The following is a 27,059-nucleotide window of genomic DNA, read 5'->3' on the forward strand; positions in this document are numbered from 1 at the left end:
AGTTGCTCAATTTTGCTTTTGGGCAAAAGATCTTGAATGGAAGACAATTTTCTCCTCGATTTTAGTAATATTAATGAAGCGAAAGTCTATATTCAATTTTGCATATAATATCCTGCCAACTGATGTAAAGAAAGACATTATGCCTTGATGTACAGCATTCAAACACTTTCGGAATCTTATACTGATCATAAACAAGAAATTACTACCTTTTTTAAAAAAATTCCAAGACACACATGAATAAACCCAAAAATATTAGTGAAGGCATATAAAAAAAATGATTAGGAAGAGATTTTTCAAAATATTTTGTTTGTTAAGACATACAGAATATTAGATAGTGATTCTGACCACGTACAATTAAAGAGTAGGAATTAATCAATTAACACTGAAGTTTTAAGGGGAGAAAAAGCCCTAATAAAAGAAGAATGACAAATCAGACATGATAAAAGGTTGAAATCGGAGCAACATTCAGGCCTAGAAGTTGGAAAAGTAAATTTAGTAGAAAAAGTTTAATAAATTTAAAAATAAAAATAATTAAGGCAAGAAAAATCTATTATAAAGGAAGACAACTGCTACAGGCAGAGAGTTCAAAGATCCAACAGATGATGGGAATAAATAGACTGTATAGAGAGAAAAAATAAAGTAAATGATTGAGGATAAAAGTAACCGAGTATTTTGTGGAAGACTGAATACTATGATTCAAATTAAAAGTTCTGAAAGATAACAAAAAAAAAAAAAGAAAAAGCAACTAAACCAACTGAATTATACAGCATGGAAATGTACAGGCTGTGTAAACTCACATGCCAAAGTTTCAAGATTAGAGAAGGTTCAAATGAAATTATTATTTTTATTATACCAAAGAAAGCAAATAATATTTTGAACTACTGGATGAATTCAACAAATATGTTAATTATTTACTCCAATAATAATTTATCAAAGAAAAAGATATATAAGATAAAGGAAACATGAAAGCAAGTAAACAAGAAAAACAATTTTAGTTTTGAATATTTTGATACTTGAATATTTGATAGGAATGTTAAGATTAAAAAAAGTTAAAGATTGAAATATAGAGAAAAAAAAATATTTATAAGGAGTAGAAAATATAAACAAATTATTAAAAGAACAGAATAGCCTAATTCTTTTGTATTTTAATCTAATCAATAAAGGAGTTAAATATAAAGACAAGAGAACACAATATATCAGAAATTGCAATATTTTTACTTTGCCATAACAATAAGAGGAAAGTATATAGGATTGGTAAAAAAAAAGGCTAAAAAAAACTGGTTATTTTTTAAGTTTTGTGCTTTAAAGAGATATTAAAAAATTTTTTATTCCAATGCTCCCAAGTCAAAAAATCTATTTTTGTCAGACTGTCATTTGTGTGCGTTATATATGTACAAGGGTAAGTCAATTATTATCCGCAGTTTAGTTATATTTTTGTTTATGTTGGTAGTACTGTCGTATTGCTTAGATGACGCATGCGTGATTTAATTGTTGTTATGTCTGTGCAGGTTTGTTGCTGCTAGGTTAGTTTCATTATCGCTACCCTGCCATTAACCATGGCTGCTCCACTTTCTGTTTGTACCAAAGAAGAGCAACGTTCAGCGATCTGTTTTTTGTGGTCGAAAGGTGTGTCAGGGGTCGAAATTCATCGAAGACTTTCGGTACAGTACGGTAACAGTATGTTGCCACAACAGAGTGTCTACGAATGGATTGAAAAATTCAAAAATGGTCGTACAAGTGTTACGCATGACAAAGGAGCCAGACGACCGTTTACCTTCAAAAATGAGGAAAACATTGAGCGTGCACCTGTCATGGTTTACTTAGACAGAACGAGTAACTATTGATGAAGTGGCACATCGTCTGCAAATTAGTCACGGTTCTACTAACGAAATCATCCACAACAGACTTGGATTTCATAGTCTGTGCAAGATGGGTCCCAAAACAACTCACACAGTTGCATAAACAAACGCGCTTGGACATCTGCCAAAAACATTTGGATCACTATGGTAATGAACAGGACATCTTCTTAGAAGAATCATCACTGGTGACATGAAACATGGATCCATCATTACGAGTCGGAGAGTAAACAGCAGATATGGAATGTAAACATACAAATTTGCCCTGTAAAAAAAGTTCAAGACCCAACCATCCACAGAAAAACTGATGCTTATGGTTTTTGGGATTCACAAGGACCAGTACTAGAATATTATGAAAAAAGGGGCATGACAATAAACAGTGTGCGTTACAGTGAGATGCTTACTGCCAAGCTGAAGCCTGCAATTCGAAGCAAATGCTGAGGACTGCTGTCGAAAGGTTTGTGTTGTTGCACAACAATGCCCGTCCACATACTGCTGCCCACAATGCTGAAATGCTCCAGAAACTCAACATTCAAGTACCGGCTCATCTTCCGTATAGTCCTGATCTGACTACAATTTGTTTGGTCCACTCAAAGAGACATTAAGGGGCCATCGATTTACCTCCGATGAAACAGTGAAAGAAGCGGTGCATTCCTGGCTCATAGCTCAACCGAAACCTTCTTTTATTGAGGGCATCAGGAAGCTTGTGCAACAATGGACCAAGGGCGTTGAAATGCAAGCAGACTATGTTGAAAAGTGATGTACATGTAAGTTTCCTATTTGTATTGCAATAAAATTTATAACTACATTGCGGATAATAATTGACTTACCCATGTATGCTTGCCTGTATTTGGTTTTATAATTCTGGGCTCTGTAGTTTAATTTTCATCACACTTGGAAGATGGTTAATAACTACCCTTGGGGACAGAAAGAATGTAATTAATTTTTACAAAAATTGGAGAAACAGGTGGGGGTGTTTTGACTGAAATAAAATTTCAAATTTTTAGTGGGGCACTTCCAGCAAAAAAAGTTTCTTACAAGAGTTACATTTTTTTATAGAGATCAAACATTACCAACAATTTTTATTTAATATTCACTCCTCCTCAAAAAATGATTTTATATATTTTTATTTTTTTAGCAATATCTTGCTTGCTTCAGAAAATGAGTTTTTGAATCTATATTTTCTACATTGATTCAGATCACAATAAAAATGTGCCTGTCCCACCTCAATGGTCTATGATAACAAGAAATATTTTTTTAGTTTTTAAAAAAATTATTTTAAATTTAAATCCATCTTGCAAGTTACCCACTGTATTTAAAATGTAAAAAACATAATCTTTTGATAACCATTACTCTTTAGCGTCTCAAAAAAAATTTGCCAAAAATTTTCACTCCTTCCTAGAAAATTACAACTTTGTTTATTTAGAATTACAGCTTTATCTTTGTATTTTTTAAACAATATAAAAAATAATTTTTTTAATTTATTATCACCACTTAAAGATTTTTTCTTAAAAATTAACTTACCCGAATGCTTCCCCTTGAGTATGTAGGCCGCCAAAAAGAAAATTTCTTTTTTGGCAGTTTCAAATTTTTAATGCTTAGAACATATTTTGTTAAACAGAAAAGTCACCGAAATAACTTAATACCCCTCCCCCGAAGGGTAAACTCGTCAATTTTTATACAAATTAACTTAACTAACTAGCATAACTTGACCTGAACCTAAAATGATATAACTTGACTAGCAAAACTGAGAATATTTGTGCAATTCTCATTGTTGAGTTTTTTATTTATATGGTTAAATTGTATAGAGTTAATAAGGTAAATAAAACATCAAAAGTAGATTGGCACAATTTTTTTTTCTGTATGTATGAGCTTTTCTACAAAAAAAAATTCTGGCTTAAAACACAGATTTAGGAATTATAAAGCTTTAAAAAAACTAATGAAAATATGAATCAGGATAAATAATTTACAATCCCCCTAGCTGAATGTCTGTTATTACTGATCGTAAATTCAAAGTTGACTGAATCTGAATTGAAGTCTATGATTACGTAACTTAACATTAATTAAAATTACTATTTACCAGTAATAATTTAAAAAACTGTCAAAAAAAAATCACTAACTATATAAAAAATTCACTAAAGCTTTACTGACTCATCATTCAAGATATTAATTGGTGCCAAAAGCCAGCTAATAAGGAAAAAATATATAAAAAATAAAAAAGTAGTTAAACAAAGAAGGCTAGCTTGATGTTACAATGAATAAGGTCAGTGAAATGATGTAACTGATTTCCTTACATGATAAATTTATTACATTTTTATTTACAGTAATAAAGTTTTCCTGTTTTGGAAAGAAAAATGGTAAACATGATGTTTGAACAACATACGAGGTCTGTAAATAAAGTAGACTAATTTTTTGGCAGCCAAAGTGGCAACACTGTAAACTTTTTAGTAAATATATGGTTATATGAACAGCTGATTTATATTAGGTATTGATATTTTTAGTATTGTTGCCACCTGAGACATAAGCAAATTTTTCACCAAATGAGTTTTTGTTGTGCATTACAAAAATGATTAATACTAATTATGAGCAATTTTGTGCAATCAAGTTTTGTGTTAAACTTTGTGAGAATGCTACTGAAACTTTTTCAAAATTGAAAAGGGCGTATGGAGATGTTGCTGTGTCATGAGCCCAAGCTTTTAGGTGGTTCAAAGCATTTTCAAATGGCCGGAAATCACCTGTGAACGATCCATACTCTGGAAGACCGTTAACGTCAAAAAGTGACGACAATGTTGAGCGAATCAGAGACTTGATACTATATGACCGCAGCACTATTGAAACCATACCAAAGACCATCCAATTTTGACAAACGAATTGGACATGAAAAAGGTTTGTGCAAAATTGGTCCAAAAAACTTCACAGGGTGGAAGTATGCCACGATCTTCTAGGGTGAATTGAAACTGATCCTGATTTTCTAAAAAATGTTACTATTGGTGATGAATCTTGGATATTTAAGTACAACCCAGAAACACAACGCCAGAGCAAGGACACACTTCAAACCCACTATGTAAAAAAAAAAAAAAAAAAAAAAAAAAATGAGCAAATCAAAATCAAACCATGCTAATTTGTTTCTTCAACAATAATGGCACTATCCATAAGGAGTTTTTGCCTACAGGACAGGCTGAAAATCAATATGCTTACCAAGAAATCCTTAAAGACTGCGGAAAAGAGTTCCCGCATGAGACCAATCATCAAAGACAACTGCATACTGCATCATGACAATGCACCATGTCACACTGTACTCTCAATTAATGAGTTTTTGGCAAAGAAAAACATTCCTATTCACCTGACTAGAGTCCCTGCGACTTTTTCCTGTTTCCGACTTTAGTTTTTCTGAACCAGCCTCATTACTTTATTTACAGACCTTGTATATTAATAAGTACAACTGAGAAAGATTGAAAAAGAGTTTAATCAGCTATCTACCAGTAATTATGAATTACAAAAGTTCAGTTTCCAACTTTTGTAATTCATAATTACACTAGCAGTAGACAATGTTCAGTTTATAACCTTGAATAATCTTCATAATCAAAATATAATAAATACTAAAATAATACTAATAAATAACACTGGAGAATAGTACAGTAAAAACTAAGTATATCAAAAGTAGCTCTGTGTTTTACACCTATCAGAATCCTCCTTGTGACTGGCACTGATTATTTAAATTCATACCACAGATTTCAGCTGATCAGTCAATTTTAATCAATGAAGAAAGAAAGTATGTAAAATCACAAAATGATTGGTCCTGGCTTATGAGTAATATCTTCATAATAAATAAAATTATTCATTTATGAAAAATACACACTAAAATCAACCATGCATAATATAATAAAACCAAAAACCATGCAAAGAACGTAAATAATCTGTTTCTCAGCATTAACACAGCAAGCAGGATGTAAAACTTAACAAAATAAGTGACTACGGATAAACTCACATAGCAATCTAATTTTAGTCAGTTTCACCACTGTGCTACTGAAAGAATAAATTAAACAGTATCATTAAAGAAAAGGAAGAGAAAATTACTTATATGAAATTGTCTAATGAATACTAGGGCTTCAAAACACTAAATAATGTAGTTGAAATTTTTCAGTTTTTTCTTCAAACTTGCTTACATTGGCGCTTGCCTGAATGATCATTAAAATACTAATATTTACCCTGAGATTTTAGAAGATTAAATATACATCATTAATTTAGACCATTCATAATATGAACCTAATGTAAATCATTGAAGACAACAATAAATGTCATATATGAATAAAAAGAAACTGTTTATCCATCTAGAGAATCCTTGTACGAAGTAAAGGAAGTATTGTGATTGTGAAAAATTTCGGTTTTCATATTTCAATGGAAATGTCCATTTTGACTAGCTTCGGCATGACATCTGTACATACGTATGTATCTTGTACAACTCAAAAACGATTAGTCGTAGGATGTTGAAATTTTGGATTTAGCACTGTTGTAACATCTATTTGTGCACCTCCCTTTTTGATTGTAATCTAAATTAAAATTTTAATTAATGAAATATTTGGTTCTTAAAGGGAATGCACATCAGTTCACAACAGCTTCATCCCTTTTGTTTTTTAACTTTTTTTGTAATTTTTTTACAGTTTCTTTTTTTAATTTAAATATATTGATTTAATAATTATTAACCCGTGATTGCAAAAAAATTACAATAAATAATAATTCAATAATAGCAAAAAAAATTATTAGTGAAATAAAATTAAAGTAAAATAAAATAAAAATAATAGATTTGGTGAAACATCTGATTATTTAATATTATAATTATAATTTAGAATCATATTATTTTTGGATTTTCTTAACAAATTGAATATTTATTTAAAAAAAATTATTTTATTTAATTAACAGAAAAATAAAATACATTTTTGAATTGTATTACATTTAAAGTGATTGTTGAAAATTTTTTTCACTGTGTGTAATATGCACAAGATTTCTGGTGTGTATTTCAGACTTCTGTGTTGTATAAATAAAAGTTAATAATAATTAAACTATTCCGTTTAGTGAACTCATGTATACTGGTTACAAATATTAATTTTGACCTTACGGTGTAGAATAATCATTTTTTATTATTGGATTATTTGGTAAACAATTTATTTAAACAGTAATCAACAGACTTTTACTCTAACCTAATATTTTAAGTAAGATTGTTAAATTAATAACTGTATAAATATTTGATATTAATAAAAACTAGTATTTCAACAATTGTATAACTGTCTACTTTTATTAAAGAATTGGAGGATTGTATCTCACTTTCAAATGAGATAAGATTAAATTAAGTGCAGCAAAAGTAAGTATATGTAATTTAATAGATGTACAAGGAAGTCATATGGTGTCGACATCAGATTTTTTCTATCTAACAATGTTAGTGTTCTAATCAGTTACTGTTTACTGTTTATCAGAACTTTACTTATTTAAAATTCATGCATATTTGATTGGCCAAAAAAATTAAATAAAATCGCTGATGTTTCTTTTTTATATATCTTCAGCTCTCCTGCAAAATGTTGTCGGTTAACTTACCACAAAAAATCTGCTGAGGTCAGTAGAGGCATCTCTGAATTCATCCAGAAGATTCTGTTTTAAATTTTGATTAGCCTTGGCATTTTTCATTCAATGCAAAATTTATTTCCCATTTTTAGAAAAAAGGCGGGTAGATGTAACTGGCATCAATTCCTATTGTCAATGTGAATAGTTAAATATTGCTTAATTATTAAAACAGATTAAAATCCAAATAAATTATAACTGCATATAAATTTTCTATGAGGCAAACAGACTCTGACTGGCTTTTCTTTTTACTCACAGTATTGTTCCTTGAAATCAAAATACCAATCTAAAAAATGTTTTAAGAGTTATTTTCTAGAAAATTATTTTCTCGAAAATTATTTTCTCTAAGAGATAGCAATATTTTATATTTTATAAAAATTAATTCAAATGACCTTCATTATCTATATCCTTAACTAATTTCCACTAAACGAATAAGTTAGCTTACATTTACAGTGTATCTACGGCATATTAAAACGAAAATCTTCAACACATGCGCTTTCCATGTTTTTTATCCTCCGGTAGAAGATTTATGTCCTACAATCATGCAGAGAATTTAAGAATATGGCTTCTAGTAAAACAGTCAAACAGAAAATAAAAGTCTAGATATCTATGATTTTATTGTAGAGATTATTTAACTTATTATATGTTTACTCATCTAAAATGAAATTTTTTGGTATTAAAAAAAAATATCAATAAAGCACTATAATCAATATGCTACAGTAACATGATTATCTTCAAACATAAACAAGAAATACCACTAATTCGGCCATTCAACACAGTTTAACTCTTGAAAGAGTGGTCATGGAAAATGTTTTTTTTTTACAATGTAGAATTTCACTAAAAAAACCCACAAATTCAATGTTAAAGCATAAACTTTAAAAAAGCTAAAAACATAAAACTTTCTAGACAAATTATGCGGATTAATTTGTCTTCCTTGGTTACTAAATGTTGGAAGGATAGAATCATAGTTTAACTAGGCTGCAGTAAAAAATTCTTGTATTACCATTCAAAGAGGAAGGAATAAAGGGCAGGGGAAAGTTAAAATAAAGAATGAATAATTTAGCCGTACAAATGTGAATTTTTCCAGAAAATGGTGGGACTTATAACAGTATACTTTTTCTCATATATGTCACATAATTAATAGATTATACTTTACGAGTTAAAATATTCCCGTACTTAAACTTACAATTCAAGACATTTTCCTTATTTTAAATATGTTTCTTAAAAAGTATAGTTAATTGCTAGAACAGTTTATTAATAAATAATATTAATCTTTTTCAAGAAGGTGAATTATTACATAAAACATAGTAAATAAGATTTTATTTTATTTACAAAATAAAATCATGCTGTTACATCGTTGTTGCCAGAGGCAAAAAACAGCAATAAAAAGGAAATCATTAACAAAACTGGAATTGATGTCAAAATAAAGAAAATCTCTGAGAATTGAAAAGTTTTATTTTTCAATCCAATATTTAATATGATTTACAGCAACAGTTTTAAACTTAATAAGTTTTAACCTCTACGAACAGGTATACTGATTGTTCTTGGCTCATAATTTTAAGGATGAGTATAACAACACAACCATTAAAGTTAAAGTTACCAAATGGGTTTAACTCTCTGAAGAACTGCTATTGATTGAGGTTTTAGAGTACAGTCCAGGCCCAAGAAATATTTTAAATTGAATAAATTAATAATATATGGTCATGCAATTCCAACAACAGTTAGTTTACACCGACTAAGTTATTAGTCTTCACAATTAATTGCTTTAAAAAATGTTCCACAACAATGTTAACAAATCAGTACGATTACCTAACGCCTAATTGTTTAGGGTAAACATTTAGATATTACTTGTCAAAGTTTAAAATTCTCAGATGATGCAAAGAGTAGGGATGGATTGCTAGATCAGGGTATCTTCCTATCTGTAACATCCTATCCCCTTCACTGCACTGTCAGTAGTGCGAACACTATTTCAGACATCCCTGACAGAATTATTGTTTATCTTTACGTTATGTTCTTTAATCTTCGAAAAGTAATAAATTTTAAAACAATAACTTTTCCTTTAATAAATCTAATAACAAAAACTACTTCACTCACATCTAAATATCAAGCTGATTATGTAATAAAAAACCTCAGACAGAAAAATTAATCAAATAACAAATAGATCATAAGAAAAACATAAAAAAAAAAAAAATGTACTTTTAATTAAAACATTTTACATACTGAAAAAAATTATTGCATTGCTGGTTTTGTTGCAGGTGGAACAGTTGGCTCGGGTTCAGTAAATTCTTTTTTCATTGTCCACATATATTCGTTATAATCTTGCTTTACAGCTGTGGATGAAGAAGCAACAACATGATATCCAAGAACTTCAAGAGCAGTCAATATTACACAAGGATGTTGTAAGTAAACGATAGTAGAATCATCACAATATCCACCTGATGCAAATCGTTTTAACTGCTCTATATCCTCCGCTAAAATAATAAATCAAACGAGTTTATTAAAGCAAATATTACCACCACCTTTTATATAAAGTCTTACAAAAAATTTTAGGGTAAAAGTAAATAAATTTCTCTGTATAGTTCTACTATGAACAACAATTTTATATAAGTTAATATAGTCTCATCTTCTTTCATGATAAGAGTCTTGAAAATTTTAAAAACAGCTAAATATATTAAATTTTGTTTTTTTGTTAAGACAAAACAACACAACTAAAATAAATGAATCTTACTCATTGAAAAAATACAATAATATAATTTAGTTTCTCTTAATTTTCAATCTTTGTTTAGGTTTTTTGAACTAGTTATCAACCAACATACTGATGTGATAAAGCTAACCGTTAAATCCAAATCTATAATACAACATGTTGATTGTTTACATTTATGTTGGGTTAAAGAAGAGATAGATAAACTTTAAAATGTTGATTAGTTGCTTTCACTGCAAATAAATGATTTTGTATGTCATCTTAATCATTATTTAACACTAAAACTACCAAATTATTACCATAAATAAAGTTTTTTTTTTTAAAGTATTACTCATTCATATTACACTAACATGCTACTATTTTTAATTTAGTTTATGATCAATGATCAATAAATCTTATTTCTGTGAGAAATTAAATACAATACATTTATTTCATAAAAATAGAAGTACATGGCACATGAGTAGAATGATTGAAAAACATATTTTAATATAAGATCTACATTCAAAATAGAGAAAATTAAATTATCTGAAATTAATTAATTAAGTAGTTTTCCTGAAATAATAGTATATATATATATATATATATGATCAATGATCAATAAATCTTATTTCTGTGAGAAATTAAATACAATACATTTATTTCATAAAAATAGAAGTACATGGCACATGAGTAGAATGATTGAAAAACATATTTTAATATAAGATCTACATTCAAAATAGAGAAAATTAAATTATCTGAAATTAATTAATTAAGTAGTTTTCCTGAAATAATAGTATATATATATATATATATATATATATATATATATATATATATGTATATATATATATATCTCACACAAGAGATAATTAAAATTAGACATAAATCAATAATATAGAAACATAATAAAATAAAATCTGGTAATAATCTATTTTAAGAGAAGATATTCTAGTGACGTCACATTTCTAAGAGTTCTATTCACTTAATAGCCAGCTAATCTGTTAACTTTGTCATGCAGTACAGTAACAATTTGTTTGTATGGCTGGTGAAACAGAAAAAGCTTTCAAGAGTCACAAAACATAATTACAAATGACAAAGACTGGTGAACAAATGGGTCACCAAAAAAGAGATACAATTAAGAATACATAAAGAAATGGTAGGAGTTCAGAATTCAGAGACCAAGTGAACATCCAAACCTCAGATAGCTGAGTAGATCCAGATTATCTGAATTTAATTGTATGCACTAACACCAGCAGTGACAAACAAGTCATGGTCAAACAATACAATTTTTTTGGTAGAAAAATAAAAATTATTGAATATGGAGTTTCCACAAAGAAGATAGAAACTCTACAATAGTATAAATCATGTGCTAATATATATTAATTCTGAATACTTAAAAATTTAGATGAATATAAAAAAGATAATACAGTATGAAACTACAGTAAAACTTGGTTATAACGAGATTCAAGGGGCCGATCAAATATGCTCATTACTTCTGAGTTGTCAACTCTTAACCGTAAATTTTTACGCCTTCATTATCTATTATAATATAAAAAATAAATTTTATACCTAAGCAGAAGCTGTTTTAAAATAAAATATTGATGTGTTTTGTATTATAAACTAACAAATAAAATTTAAATGTAATACAATTTTTAGATGCTAATACATTTTGCTTTTAACCAAAACTGTTAGCTTTCAATGAATTGGCAATAAAAATTGTAATAACTGTCCAGTAAAATTTACCAAAATCATTGAGGAAAGCAACAAATGAACATCACACAAAAATTTCTATGTCATGTTTTTACATACAAACTGTATTTATTAAATCTAAAAAATCATTCTAATCAATTTTTTCTTCATTCTAACAGAATATGTCAAAACTTAATTGGGTATACAAACTAATTAACCTTAGAATTAATCGTTAATTTTTGTGTGTTTTAATAATCTTATACCTGTAAACATCAAAACAGTTTTGTAGTTCTTTCAAGTACTCCACAAATTCATCACTTACATTATTAGTCTCTTAAATAAGGTTAATTTTTTGAAAACATTCTTTGATGTCAATCACTGATATGACTGGGAAAGTAGTAGATTAATCTTCGTTTTCAGTTTCAGCTTTGCTATCACCTGCATGACTATGAGTTATCTCAGTAATAATGTCATCAGTCAGAATTTCTGTAGTACGAGTATGTATTGCTTGTATGTACAGCATTATCGCTGTCGCATAGTCATCTATTGAGTATTCTTGAAAGGCTGATTTTTTTGTCTACTTAAGAGTTTAAATCCATTCTCAGTGATATATTGTCTGGTAATCTTACGCCTAAATATGGTGTGGAATGACGGAAAGTATTTTTTACATTTTTAAAACATCTTGGATTTCTTGATTCCCCTATTACTAAAAGTTTCCATTTTTCTGTTTCAGTTGAATTTGAGCATAAGAAATCATTAGCCTGACCTCTGACTGTTTCCTACTAATATATTTTTCACTTTTAAATTTAAAATTTTTGTTGGGGTTAATTTATAAAACAAGCCAGTTTCATTGGCATTAAAAATGTCCTTCATTATAACCAGATTTAATAAGTAACCAATTATCACAACTGAACTGTCTATGCTATCAGCTTCCCCATTAATTTTTCAAAAAACAATCTGTCTGCTTTTAAAACGGTCTAACCATCCGTTGCTACAAATGAAATCTGCGTAGCGAGGTTTATAGCAAATTTTTCAGCCTGAATTTTTAAAACTGGCCCACTGATAGAAACATTTTCACTTTAGACCATGATAACAGGGTGCTATCTAAGTCGTCTTTGTCACACAGCCCAAGTTTTTTTGCTTGCATGTGATTTTTTTCAAAAGTACTTGTAAGTTTCTTGCAACTCTTCCATACTGTTGAAACTGTGAAACCGTGGATAAAGAAAGTTCATGTTTTTGCAAATATCTGAATTTGATAGGCCTCATTCCAGTTTTTGGATAATTTGGATTTTATCAGTCACAGACAGTTGTTTCCTTTTGACACCCCACATCATTTATTACAAATGAACCAGAGTTAATAAAGTACACTTTTTTAAAAATATACTGTACAGTTTTTTTTAGAGAGATACACTAAAATGAAAACCCATTCACTGATGCAATTACAGTATTACTCTACTGTGTTTGACTACCGAGTATCCGATTGATCACTTTTAACGCAATACTGTTTGTTTAACTGATTCTAAGGTACAGAACTGTGTTTTTAAACTGAAAAATATGACTACTGAATTTACCAGTGAGGTAGGACATATAATAAAATCTTTAATCATGCCCCTCTTCAGACTTTCACTATTTTTTTTAACCTCCGGGACCACTGTTAGGTATTTTGTTTCAGAGGATGAGATGAATGATTTGTAACGTGTGACAATGCCATGCTTGACAGGGGTTCAAATCTGGGACCTCCAAATGAGAGGCCGAGACACCTTTCACTTAAATCTTTTAAAATGTGATGAGTTCTATGAACCTGATGAATCACTGTTTGGCCTGTCTTTCCTGGAATTTTCTTTAAACAGAAAAACCCATGTAATTAAAATAATTACCAGCCTTTGTAACACCGCAATGGAACTTGTACTGTACATACTTGAATTGTATGTACTGTACAATGTTCCATTACAAACATTTTGTTCACCCTTCAGACCTGACCTGAACAAAGCTAAGATAAAATGTCACAATCTTTATGTAAAAATTGTAAACATATATTTCCTAAATCTCAACGCAAGGTAAATGGAATTTCCCTTGCGTTGAGATTATTTGGTTATTTAACTTCTTTTTTTTTTTTTAATTACACTATTCCACCTCATTTACTTAATATGAAATTCTATTAGGTTCTTAAGAAAGTATGGGTTGTTAGTAAAACTCAGCTTAAAATGCTACCAATGCTTCAAAGCTTTGCACACAGAAAATTAGATGCCATTAAGAGTACAGTAACAGTATTTCATGCATATCTACATTTATTGCTGCCTGTTTAAAAAGATCAAGCATTGAGAGTGAAATATGATGACTGATGAGATATGGAGTGATGCTCATCATTTATGGTCACCAACATTTTGGTGCAGGTGGTTGAATAAAAAAATTTATCAACGCAGTTGGGTTTTCATTTACTCCTTGAATTTTCACTATTTACAAGATGTGACCTTCATAAAATCAAGTCAAATGACCTGAACTACTCAAAGTTGTGCTCATGCAAGATGTGGAAAATGCTCTCTCTAAGAGCCAGAAAATGAATTAAACTGGTGTTTTGCCAATAAGACATGCCCATTATAAATCCATATTGTCACATAATAATGAGGTACCAAAACCAAAAAACTCGTAAGTTTTTAAGTCTAAGTGATAGACTCACCGGAGATACTCAATGAAAACAGACATTCAAGCCCACATTTTGGACTCATAAGAACATGTATACAGTTTTTTAGGCCTGAAATGCAATTCAGTCAGATGAATTCTTGATGTAGATCATGTTGTTAAATGCGGTCTCCTACTCTGTTCTGAAAGCAACTGCGTTTTACATAATGTACATGGCAAGAGTGCAGAGTTGTAGTTCTTTACTACAATTTCTGTCCATACACTGCTACTCTAACTTAATCCTTCACCAAATGATTCAACTAAAAATGCATGTCATTACAACAGATTGATCCCTCAGCCAAAATTTAGCATGAGATGTCTTTCACCTGATCATGCAAGTGAAAAAGTTCCTTTAATAACAGAGTTTAAACAACAATGAAGACATTGAAAAAACAGTGCAACGATGACTATTTTTACAAGTGCTTTTTATTCTACATGAGACATATAGAAATTTTTATCTCATTAAAGGCTAGATATTGGCGGGTTTTAAGCCAATGATACTTATTTCAAATTAGATAATTAATCTTTTGCTATATTTAGAAGAAATTGTTTTTAAATAATGCACAAAAGGACAAGAGAAAAATCAATTCAAGTCAAATTAAGATCTGAGGCATTAAATATCCAACAAAATTTATATTATATTATTAGGATCTGTTCTAAAATAAACATTAAAATGGGCTAAAGAATTTTTTTCCTTATGTTCTGTGCATTGAGTTTATTTTTAATTTTGGTAAAATTAAAAGTTTTTCCAATGAAATGTTTTATTTTTCAAAAATTAGTAAATAGTAATACTTTAGTAATGAATAATAATCATCTTAATTACCATAAACATAAAACTAAAGACAATCCTGAGATAGGCCTATTTAAGACTGTAAACTTGCTATTGTTATTGCCAAATTGTGTTATTTAAAACACCATTCAGGGAATGTGGATCTGAATAACAAATTTATTAATCCTTACACAATGAGAAACCCAATAAAGAACGCAAAAGATATACATTAGACTTACTTTCTATCTAGTCTTTCATTTATTTTTATCTCCACCCATTCCATGAATGAAATTTCTTAAAATATTTCAGCTAAAAGAATATTTTAAGTAACTTTCTCTCTTTTTATTTACCTGGTTTACATTAAATTTTAAAAGCATTTCTATCTGATATACTTGCAACATCATCCATATTAATAAATAATTTATCTCTTTTTTTATATTAATGGCAAGTTGAATATTGTGGATGACTATGACAAATAATTACTTTAAAAAAGAAATCTTACTGATAATGATAAAGTTTTTATTAAACAATTTATGAGTTTACAATTATATAAATACACACACGCACATGTTTCCCATACAGCAATTATTTTTTATTCATTCGTAACTGCAAAGTTATGACAGAAGAGCCAAGTTATATACACCACCAAACTAACCCACCTGCACTGAAACATTACACACACACACACAATATTAAATCATTTCTGTACATATGAGTTGAAAAAGTGTTGCCACTCAAATTATAACAAAAAGATTTTTTCAAAATGATGCACTTTACTATCCAATGTATCAATAGTAATAAAACACAGAATACAATAAGTAATAAATCATTATTTGCAAATTTATTATTCAGTTACGGTCTATACACAACAGCTATTGATAAAAAACCAAACAATGACAATTACTGCATTTCTACAATTTAGATTATTAAAGCGACAGTCAACAGTATTATTAGTCCTGTCTTTATTTTGGTTATATTTTAAATGATTAAATGTAGTACAAAACTGCACTGTAGTTATTATTTCACTGGAGATGCATGTTAGATAAAATTATGGTCTATCATTGTTGCCTGCTGTTAAGAAAAAAAATAACTTAAATTGTATCCATTGCATAGAAAAAAAGCTGAAGGATTTCAGAATATGTATACATTCCTTTGGGTTTTCAATCTTTTGGTGAACCAATATTGAGCAGTCTGCTACTTTTTGTACAGCTTATTGAATGTCAAAATGAAGAACTAATACAAAGATTCAATAGTAACACAGAATAATATGAAGAAAAAGAATGAAGTGATTAATTTAAATTTAAATTGTTAATTTAAGTTTAATATTTATGAAAGCAACAGGCTTGGTCAAGTTTACGGGTTCAACCCATCACTAAAAAGTAATTTCAGAAAAGAGCTTGAAATGGCAATGAAGCTGTGTAAAGAAATTTCAAAAAAAAAAAACCACTAAGAAATTAGCAAAAATTATAATTTTTTCAAGTAACATACAATTATAAATAATTATTTTTCTTAGCGTAATCCTAATTAATTATTTTTCATATTGGTAACAACAAAATAAAATATATATTTAATAAATAACACAGTATTGCTTCAAGCAGAAAACAACATAATAAATTTTAATTTATTTTTACAGAAAAAAAAACATTCTTTTAGGTATAGTTATATCATCTTCAGTTTCTTCTTCATATTTCATTTTGTGCTTTTAGCAAAATATTCTGCAGTCTTTTAAATAAAACTAGCCACACAGATGTCAATTGAAAACATTTAATGTACGCCATTTTTAAAGTTTTAATTCTCCAAGTGTATATAATATAGTTTATTTAAATGGTTGTAGTTGAAAAAAAAAAAAAAAAAACAATACGAAGGTGGAAGGAAGTATCTCTAAAAAAACTTGTTTTTTTCCTTATGCAAAAAAATATAAGATTTATCTAACTGTTTTCTGCTTTAGAGGAATTGTATTTTCAGTTATAACAGATGTAGTGTATCTAAATATCACTGAAAAAACTGGAATAAAAAAAAACAAAAAAACAAAAAAACAAAATTTACGGTAGATTATTTATAAATAATTATAATAAGGGAATTTTTCTGACAATGGTTTAGTCTATTGTGCTGTAATAACAACATATTGATAATCGTTATTACTTTTCGACTCTAATCTAATTACTACCCTCTTCCAACTCACTGGCATAGTATTTAGATTCATATATATATAAATATAAAAATCAAGATTATGTACTGTAATACGATACTAAATTCGTTAGTTTGCCAAATTTATTTTATTTCCTGTTGAAATATTCTTATAATTTCTAATAAGCTTTATAAGTCATTTAAAGGATTTTTAAGAGTATTAGCTTGGCTTTTGATAAAATCAGTACCTAAATAAATTTAATATTATCGCCACCACTAACACTTTTGTTTGCAAAATGAAACTTTACGTAATTGTGTGTAGTTTTAAATTCATTTTTGTACAATGCAATTTTTTAGAATAGTTATTAATATTTATCTTGAATTTATCTAGAATCTCTGGCACTTAAGTGACAAGCTTTTTTGTCTTACTGTGAAATATGAAAAAAAGATGTGTTAAATATTTATTCAAATTACATCATACATAATTATAATTAACTGCATAGAAAATAACAGCGTAAAAAAGTAAATAAAATAAAACTTCAGGCAAAGCTAAATGGACTGGGGTTAATCCAGGTGTCAAAATTATTAAACTAGACAGATAAACACCATTGTACAGTATTAGTTTAACAATACTATGTGATTTAGTTACAAGGTAAACATTACATTCAAAGAATACAATATACTGTAAATATTTACTGTAACTGACTGATATTTTTAAGACATTTATTCTCAGCATTTGTTTAGTTGGTAATGCTATTATTTATTTTGATTTAATTATTAATTTTTATTTTTTTTAAATTAATAACATAAAGTCATATCTTTAATACTATACTTCTCTAAATTATTATAATACAAAAAATAAATATTCCATAAAACCAAATCCATTAATAATCACCATTATCATTCAATAATAATGCTTACTATGTTCTATAAAACCTACTGTACATGAAATTGTGATATAAAATATCACAATTTTTATCCCAAATCAATAGTAGCATAACTTTATAACAGAAAGCAACAAAAATATTGCTACTTCAGCAAAATATTTATACTGATGACAATTTTATCATTGCAGTGAGTCATACAATACTATATAATAAATAAACAAAAAACAAATTACAAACACTGAATTAAATAACATTTCATGTAATTATTTTATAGACACAGGAAATGAGAAGTTTAATAAAGAACCTTTTACCTAATCTGAATGTTTCTTTACTATATATTAAAGAAACATACCTCATTTTTTTCTACAACACTATGGTACCACTAATCACAATAAATAACTAGAAAAAATGTACAGCTATAATCTGATACAGTTAAAGATTATGATCAAAGTTAAAAAAATTTGCTTCTACTTTATTACAGTATAACAGGATAACGATGTATCATATGTGTTAATCATAAACGGCTAGTTTTTCTGATATAATAATTTTAAAGAAATTGTTAATAATATATAAATAAAAACCTCAAAAGAATTTTTTTAAACTTAGAATCTACATGTAAGAATTATAAATATGAAATATATTCTTTTTTTTAATTTCTACATCTTTTGTAAATTGCAATCAGCTTGATCAAATGATGTTTCCTAACCACAAGAAGGGTTTTCACTCTATAACTTAGCTAGAACAGTTTATACTGCAGATAAAATTATTTTTGCTACTGCAATTTATAAAGAGAAAAAAAAATTGTTTTAAAAATCGCACTTTTATTTTCCATTGTTCCTGCTGGAATAAAATGATCTGAATAGCCTACAGCCAAAAACAATATTTTGTAAAAATGCATCTACTGGTCAATTATTTAATAAAAAAAAATTAAAGAAAATTGATAAACTAATAATTACACAACAAAAATCCCTGTAAACATGATTAATACTACTGATGATTGAAATTAAGCAGATTCAGAAACTTAAATTATATTAACAAACTATCTACAATATTTCTCAACCTGTGGTCCAAAAATTACGGGGCAGACTTAAATTAAATTGAAAATTATCCAAACCAATAATAACAAAATTAAGTAAGTAAAAGCCAAATAAGTCGTTAAAAACTGAAATAAAATAAATAAAATGGATACTGAAAAATAATAAAGCTTTCTAATTCCTCAAAACTGTGAAACAAAAATTTGATATGTGTTTTCTGAATAACCTTTATAATTTCAAGCTTACAATCACAAGAACAAAGAACTTTTGTTATCGAACAAAATGTGCTTTCATGTGAAAATGCATTCCATGATCTTGGTTTGGCTCGATTTTGGATCTCACCTTCAGTGAGAGGTGAATTATGCAATAGGCATTGAAAATTGTCATGCAGTTTTCAAAAACCTATCTTTGTGAGAAAAGATTTTCAACGCTCCTTCAAATAAAAATAAAATACTGAAATTGTCTTGATGATTTAAGTGTTGGCTCAAGTTCACCAATATCGAGCCAGATATCCAGGAACTCTGCAAGGACCAACAAGCTCAACCATCGCATTAAACGTAAGTAATATACATATAATTTTATATCAAGTGATTTATTTTTTTAATAAAGAAGACATTTTTTTTTAAATGATCATTCACATTAAATATTTACTTCCAGTTTTATTAATTATTTTTCATATGTAATCAAAATATACTTTTAGATTTATTGTTATAAATGACAAAAAATATAATATTACTGCAATATCTCAGAGTTGTATTCTGAAAATTTAAGGATGACTAGTGGAAGTATGGTGAAGGTGGCAACGGCCAAAAATCATATTTCATAAACAGGAAGCTGGAGTTGACAAGCTGGAACCGAAATCAGACAACTTGGATACAGTTTAACTAAAAGCAACTGCTATTAATAAATGGACAATGATGATAGAAATTGTAAAACAAGTTTACTATTATAATATTATACATTGCTTTTGTAATAATAGCATGTAAAATAATCGGAAATCATGAAGTGCAAAATCTATGTACATATATTGACCCAATAATTTAAAAATCTATTTTCTTAGAAATTAAAAGGGCTATCATTTTGATTACTGTTTTTTCTTTTTTTTTTAATTCAAAAATGTATGATGATTACTTACTTAATTCAGTTATAGATTAAAACCATTTTTTACAAAGTTTACCAATTCAATCGGTAAATGTTTTACTGTGACAAATGAAGTTTTTAAAAGATTAAACACTTTTTGAATAAACAGGAATACAATACTATTGAAAAAAGAAGAAAGTATATTGTCTCTGATAGTCAGTAAACACACTTTGACTTCATCCTGATTCCAAACAATGCATACACAGATCAGATGACATGAAACTATCATTAAGTTATCGCAGAAAAATTAATAAAAAAAATATAAATTCATGAATGGAATATTGAGATACATTATTTAATAGGTAGAATGACATACATGGATAAATGGTTACAATGATCAAACGTAACCTAGTTTGGTATAAATCTTATTGGATCTGGCATTCAAATAGTTAACAATGCAGATTTAGTCCAAGCACACTGTTCGTAATAAATGAGGTACAGCCTCTGCTTATACAGATTATATCTGTTCAGTCCTCTTCACACATTCTTTTCGCTCTATATTTCTATAAGTAGATAGCCTCAAATTATAAATTTCAAGGATTACAAGAATTATTGTTGTACATTTGCTGAGTAGTAGTTTTTGTTTGGTAACTTCATACAATATTTATTTTTAGAAGAATAAATAAATGAACAGATTAAGTTAAAAATCCTTTTGATACTTTTAATTCATGACAAATATGTTTTAAAAATTAATTTGTATTACACAAAAGTTTTTTTTTTGTGAAGTAAATTACAAAGCAGCAAGAAAAATTGATCATGAGTTAGATGCAGTAGATATATAAAACTCATGAAAAAATTAGTCTGAAGGAATACTTTTAATGATTTACCCAGTGCATATACACCAATCAATAAACAGTACAATACTGATTGTAATTTCTACAAACAGAACATTACATATGTTAATAATGGTTGTTTAATCTGTCATTACGAATAATTATCTAGTTTTGAAAAGTGATAATTATGATTTTTTGATCCAACAATACAGGAGGTATACTCATACAATGTAATGTATTTTGATTTTTCAAAAGGAAACAATTTTATACATTAGTTAACTTTATCAAACCATTTTTTGATCTAATATTCCTATTTTCTACAAGTATATAGACATAATTTACATGTACTCAATTTGACATAAAGTTTGTCTTTTGATGTGGTCCATAATTAGAATAACTAGATAGCCTTTCTTGATTACAAGTTTCAAATATATTATACTTGGTAGTAGCTGAAGGGAATATTCCTGGGATAAAATTTCAGTTTTACAAAATAATTCTTAAAAAAGGGTACATTCTAGGAGTAATTGAAATCTGACAGAATATGAACTCAAACTACGAATTTTGATATTCCTAAGCGGACTTCTGGAATTTTTAGTTTGGACTGAAGATTTATATACTTTTTTTGACAAGGGATTTTTGCTTTTTTTAACATAAAATGGTATTACAGGGATAAATAAATTTTAAGGACCAAAACTTAATGCTAAAAAAACGGCAAGAGACTGTAACATAATTGCTTTTATAATAAATAATTTCATTATTTTATTAAAAAGAGTGGTCATTTTTAATTTAATTTTCAATAGCCCAGATTAATTTTTTATCTAAATTAAAAAAATAAAGAAATAATACATTTAGGATAGATTCAAGATAAATAAACATTTTATTTTAATTCAATTACTGAGTTTAAGATAGAGGAAAAAGTATTTACCGAAATTTTTCACTATTGTAAATCATCTCGTTGTTCTACCAATTCCCCATTGAATAATATTATTTTTAATCAACACTACATATGTAATACACCAAAACCTGATTAATGAAAACCTTTCAGAATGAACTACAGTCAGTAAACGTAATCAATGGAAGCAGCCTGATCCTGATTATTTTATGACTTACAAAAGTTTATTACTTATAAAGTTTATTCTACAAACTTACTCATGTTTCAATGGCTACCTCCTAAATGCAAACCCATTTCAGAATATTATAACAATAAAGAAATTGATTTGATTCATTTATTGCAGGTTACAGATGTATTATAGGTTGACACCCTGTTACACTTGAAATGTTGAAGAGAGATTAATTCTTTACCATATAAAAATGTCAAAACTGACTGTAAAATGTTTTAAAAATGTAAAAGTTCTTATGAAAGTCTTTCAAGTAGCTACTTCCTTACCATCTGAAGTTAACAAAGCTAATTTTAAACCCTGCGTTACATTACTGTATAGCATTTAATATCGTACTGACATTTAGATTATGTTTATTAACAATCTCTAAATTTTTAACAAGGACTTAAACAAAGGCAGATTGGTTAATGAATTAAATAAACTGTATTTGAAATTTTTTGTTCTGCAACAGAAGAGTTTATCTGAAAAATATGCGATATAAAAAAATATTAAAACAAAAAACTATCATAAATCTATTTTGAAAAAATACTAATATTTTTGAACAAGTAATTTAAACTTAAATAATTTTATATCATAAATATCTATGTCTAACATAATACAAATAATTACAAATAATAATATAAACTTCACACAACATAAAACCACACTATATTCATATTCAAAATAATCCTGCTATATCTATTATTTGGCATAATATTCTTCATTCTATTACAGAAATTACCTGTTAAAAATGGTTGATTTACAAATAACCAATGGAAATATCTCTTTAAAACAGCTTTTACTTTAAAATTATGAATTCGTTACTAGCATACTATAATGGATAACCAGTTAACATATGTCACAGTGGGAAAAAAAATGATTTAGTAAAAATACTATTGATGGCAGTCTTACTTTCTAGTGATACACATATCAATAACAATATATGTTAATACATATGAACTAACTGTTACAATATACATTGAATAAAACAAAGTATAAAAAAAGTATATGTTTGGACAAGCAAAGTAGTAAACTACAGTCGTCATGGCAACAACCTGACATTACAGAGAGCTTTATTTACTTTTACTTTCTTTTAACCCTTAACAATCAATAAATTCTAGTCATCCAATATTAATGCTACTTAGTAAGTCAATTTAACTATCGGAAAGAAATACTTTTAAGCACAAACGTAAGACAATACTACACAAGTACAATAATTTTTGTACAAGTTAAAAGAAAACAAAATTTCATTCTATAACCCTAAAAAAGCACTAAGAAAAATTGTTAATAAACTTTAAACTACATAAAGCATCTGAATTAAACATGCCCAGCAGCTTATAACATGGAAAATATAAAATAAACTTCTATGAAGCAAGATACAATTATAAAATACACAGGTAAACATCCAATCCAAGTGTATCATTTTTAATTCAGAATTTTTTAACCTAGGTAAACATTTAAAATAAATATTTAACATTAAAACAATACTTTTGTTCTTCTTGTTAAGTTTTTTAAAAACAGAATATAGAAAATGTTCTGTAAGGCTGAATAGCTAAAATACCAGTATGGACCACTCGTGTTTAAATTTGATTTATTTTAAGTAGGAAACAATTTTATTTTACTGATATACAAGTGGCGCTGTTCAAGGCTGTTGTAGCCACACAATGTTCTCCACAGTTAATAATACAATCATAATTTTGAGCAGTGATGAGGTGCTGTTCACTGCTAATATTTTATTATCCACACCCATTGAAAATGTTATTATCTATTATTTACGCAGATTTTTATGTACGGTAACTAATGAAAACTTTAATACCTGTTAAGATTGGCTATTAAAAAACTTAATAAAATTATCCCACATAGTTACATTAACATTTGAACTGCTTTTACTGATAAAAGTTTATAACATGTTAATAATAGTACAAAAAGTTAACACATTTTTTAATTTGATTATTTATTTGTTCATTATAACAGCACAGCTTGTAAAGAGAAGAGCACAGTTTTAATGCTTCTGCTATTAAATAAAATTTATTATACATGTAAATATTATACATATTTTCTGTTCTGAAATATTAAGATAATGTGAATTGCCTCAAAATAAAATCCAAATTTAATTACCAAATATTTATAAAAAATTATCTATTACACCATTAATATCAGACAGCTGTTTTAAATTTTAAGACAATACATCTAAATTTTATTAATATTTTCTAATGTGTATGTTGCAATCTGTTCAACTACTGAACAAGAAATAACCACCCATAGCACAATGAGATGAGGATGATGAAAATAAGGTGCAATCTTGTACAGACTCAGGCCGAACATTACGGAGATGTGTGGTTAATTTAACTACAACTACTGAAGTACACAGGTATTTTTGCCATCTAGTATTCAAATCCGTATAAAAGCTACTAACTTTTACTAGGATTTTAATCTCAGAACCTTTGACTATGAAAATCAGCTATTAAGCACTGATTTGTGACGTTATCCACTACACAAGACCCTTGTAGGTATCTAAATTTGAACACTGAAAAACTTTTTTTTTTGTTGTGTAACAGTATTTCTTTTTTTTTGAATTATGATTATTAATTGCCTAATTATGACAATAAAGCTGATTTTTGTGGTAGAATGATAGTGTCTTACCCTTTTATCAAGGGGACCTAGGTTCAAATCCTGATCAGGCATGGCAACACTACAAAATTTCACTTCCATATTCCCATGTACAAGCTTCTCTGTAAGCTTCTGCGGTGAATCAAGCAAAAAAAAAAAAAACCAGTTTTAGATAAATATCAGCTTCATAAACCACAACTTGAACTTTTTATTTTAAACACCGTACCATGTTTAATAATATTTGAAAGTTTAGTTTACAGTTAATAAAATAAGTAAAGGACAAAAATTTGCAATTGCACAAAAAAACACTTTCAAATACCAAATTATTATTTACAAGAACAGCTGTTTTTAAGAGAGCAAAAATGAGTTTACTTTCAATTTAAAAACTTATATAACATGACTGATATTTATTTACAACTGGTACTTTACATAATTTCACATAAATACTAATCAACATAATTGATCTGATAGTAAGCCCAGGCTGAAGCTTTTATATTGTTCTACATTCTTTATTTTACTAGCTAAAGAAATTGAAGATATTTCATAAATACTGTCTCTAATATTCAATACTGACTATTAATCAAAAATATTTCTCATCGTTAATATTGTCTCAAAGCAAAAATTTATGTATTATACATTGAATCTTGGTATAATGAAGATTATATCATTATATTAGGTTATATTATTGCATTTAAGATATCTTCAAATCAATGAAATATGACAAAACATCAGGTTATGCAGCTACTGGACAACCATAGAGGTTATTTTGTATTGGACAAGGGAGTTACTTTGTGACATAGAAAAAGGGGTTATTATACTGCCTAACTAATTTCACTTTTATTTTTTTTAAAAAGTAACCTAAAGTCATCGTATAAGAAGTGAATATGGCTAATGTACATCAAGATTGTCTTCTGTGTTCGGAAAGTTTTTTTATTGTTACATACAACAGATATAACCGAGTCTATTTTTTATGCAGAAAAGGAATGATGTGAAATTAGTAATGTCGGTGGATTAGAACATGCATAAAAATTTTACAGCTAAGTTGAGAGTGGTGCATACTTCCCAGCCTCAACATGCAACATTATCAGAGAACTTGCACTCGTTTCATAAGCAACACCTAAGAGATTTAAATCCACCTTTGCTGGAACTGTTTAAGTGATCAAAACATATGCAGATTCCACATCAGTTAATTTTTTATGTAACAAATAAATAAATAAAATTAAGATTGGTGTTTTCTATCATGAAGCACAATTAAATCATTACACTAAAATTAACTATCAATTTTCCCAGAAATAGGTTCCTACTTTCACACATTACCAACAGGTTTCATATTTTAGTAAGTTACTAATAGTAACAAAAAAAACAAAAAACACACTAAATGCGGTGGGGGGGGGGGGGTATGATGTATTCAAAGTACATAATTTTAATTATATTCAAAAGCTTCACGTTTTAGAAATTAAAAATAATTAGAGTGCTAAGCAAGTGAGTTTAGCGGGTGTACTGAAATGCATTAAGCCATTAAAAATTGATTCAATGAGATGACATTGCTGTCTTTTTAAATATGCTAAACAGTTGAATTTCACATGTAAAATTTAAAATTTGCTAATATTCATTACAATAAATTAATATTAACACTGATGCTAAGGTACAGATCATTTCTGGCTATTCATGCACCTTTCGGATTTGATATTCTGATACAATCTGAATGAATTCTCACTGTCTTTAATCTTCATTAAACGTCTCTATTACAATAAAGCTTAGGTATGTTTTGTAAGAAAAATTCCTTAAATATGGAAATATTCTATCTTTTCAATTCTACCAGAAAGATGAGCTATTTTGTCTCATTTTAAGTCTCACCTTCATCAGTGCTCTTCTAACGATGTCTTAAGGGTTTTAATATCCTCTTACTTACCACCTTCCTGTTTGGTGTCATCAAAAACTCTCCATTACTCTGGTGAATTTACAGTGTCCTCACTCTCTTCGTATGTTGACAATACTGTAATCTTATTTTCTTTCATCCGCACTCTCCTTGTTCATATCTTCTACCTACCCTATGCCTATGTTTCTAACTTTTCTCTCATTAACATTATACCGAATTGAGTTTT

The 27,059-nt window shown here is 28.0% G+C and overlaps 1 protein-coding gene across 6 annotated transcripts in view; it reads right to left on the reverse strand.

Moving 5' to 3' along the window:
- The window catches only part of LOC142319718 (uncharacterized), a 78,899-nt gene that overhangs the window by 33,813 nt on the left and 18,027 nt on the right, over positions 1-27,059 (reverse strand). For 2 of the 6 annotated variants that reach the window (XM_075357311.1, XM_075357312.1), the window contains exon 2: positions 9,690-9,940. Coding sequence is in view for 2 of the 6 variants with exons in the window: in XM_075357309.1 (XP_075213424.1) it covers positions 7,446-7,489 (44 nt within the window). In the remaining 4 variants the exon portion in view is untranslated. Of the gene's footprint in view, positions 1-2,686; positions 2,705-7,445; positions 7,590-7,914; positions 7,933-9,689; positions 9,941-27,059 lie in introns of those variants that run through there. The other 4 variants (XR_012755262.1, XM_075357310.1, XM_075357309.1 and 1 more) reach the window with 4 other exon arrangements.

This window comes from Lycorma delicatula, chromosome 2 (genome assembly GCF_047948215.1).
Source record: "Lycorma delicatula isolate Av1 chromosome 2, ASM4794821v1, whole genome shotgun sequence".
NCBI lineage: Eukaryota > Metazoa > Arthropoda > Insecta > Hemiptera > Fulgoridae > Lycorma > Lycorma delicatula.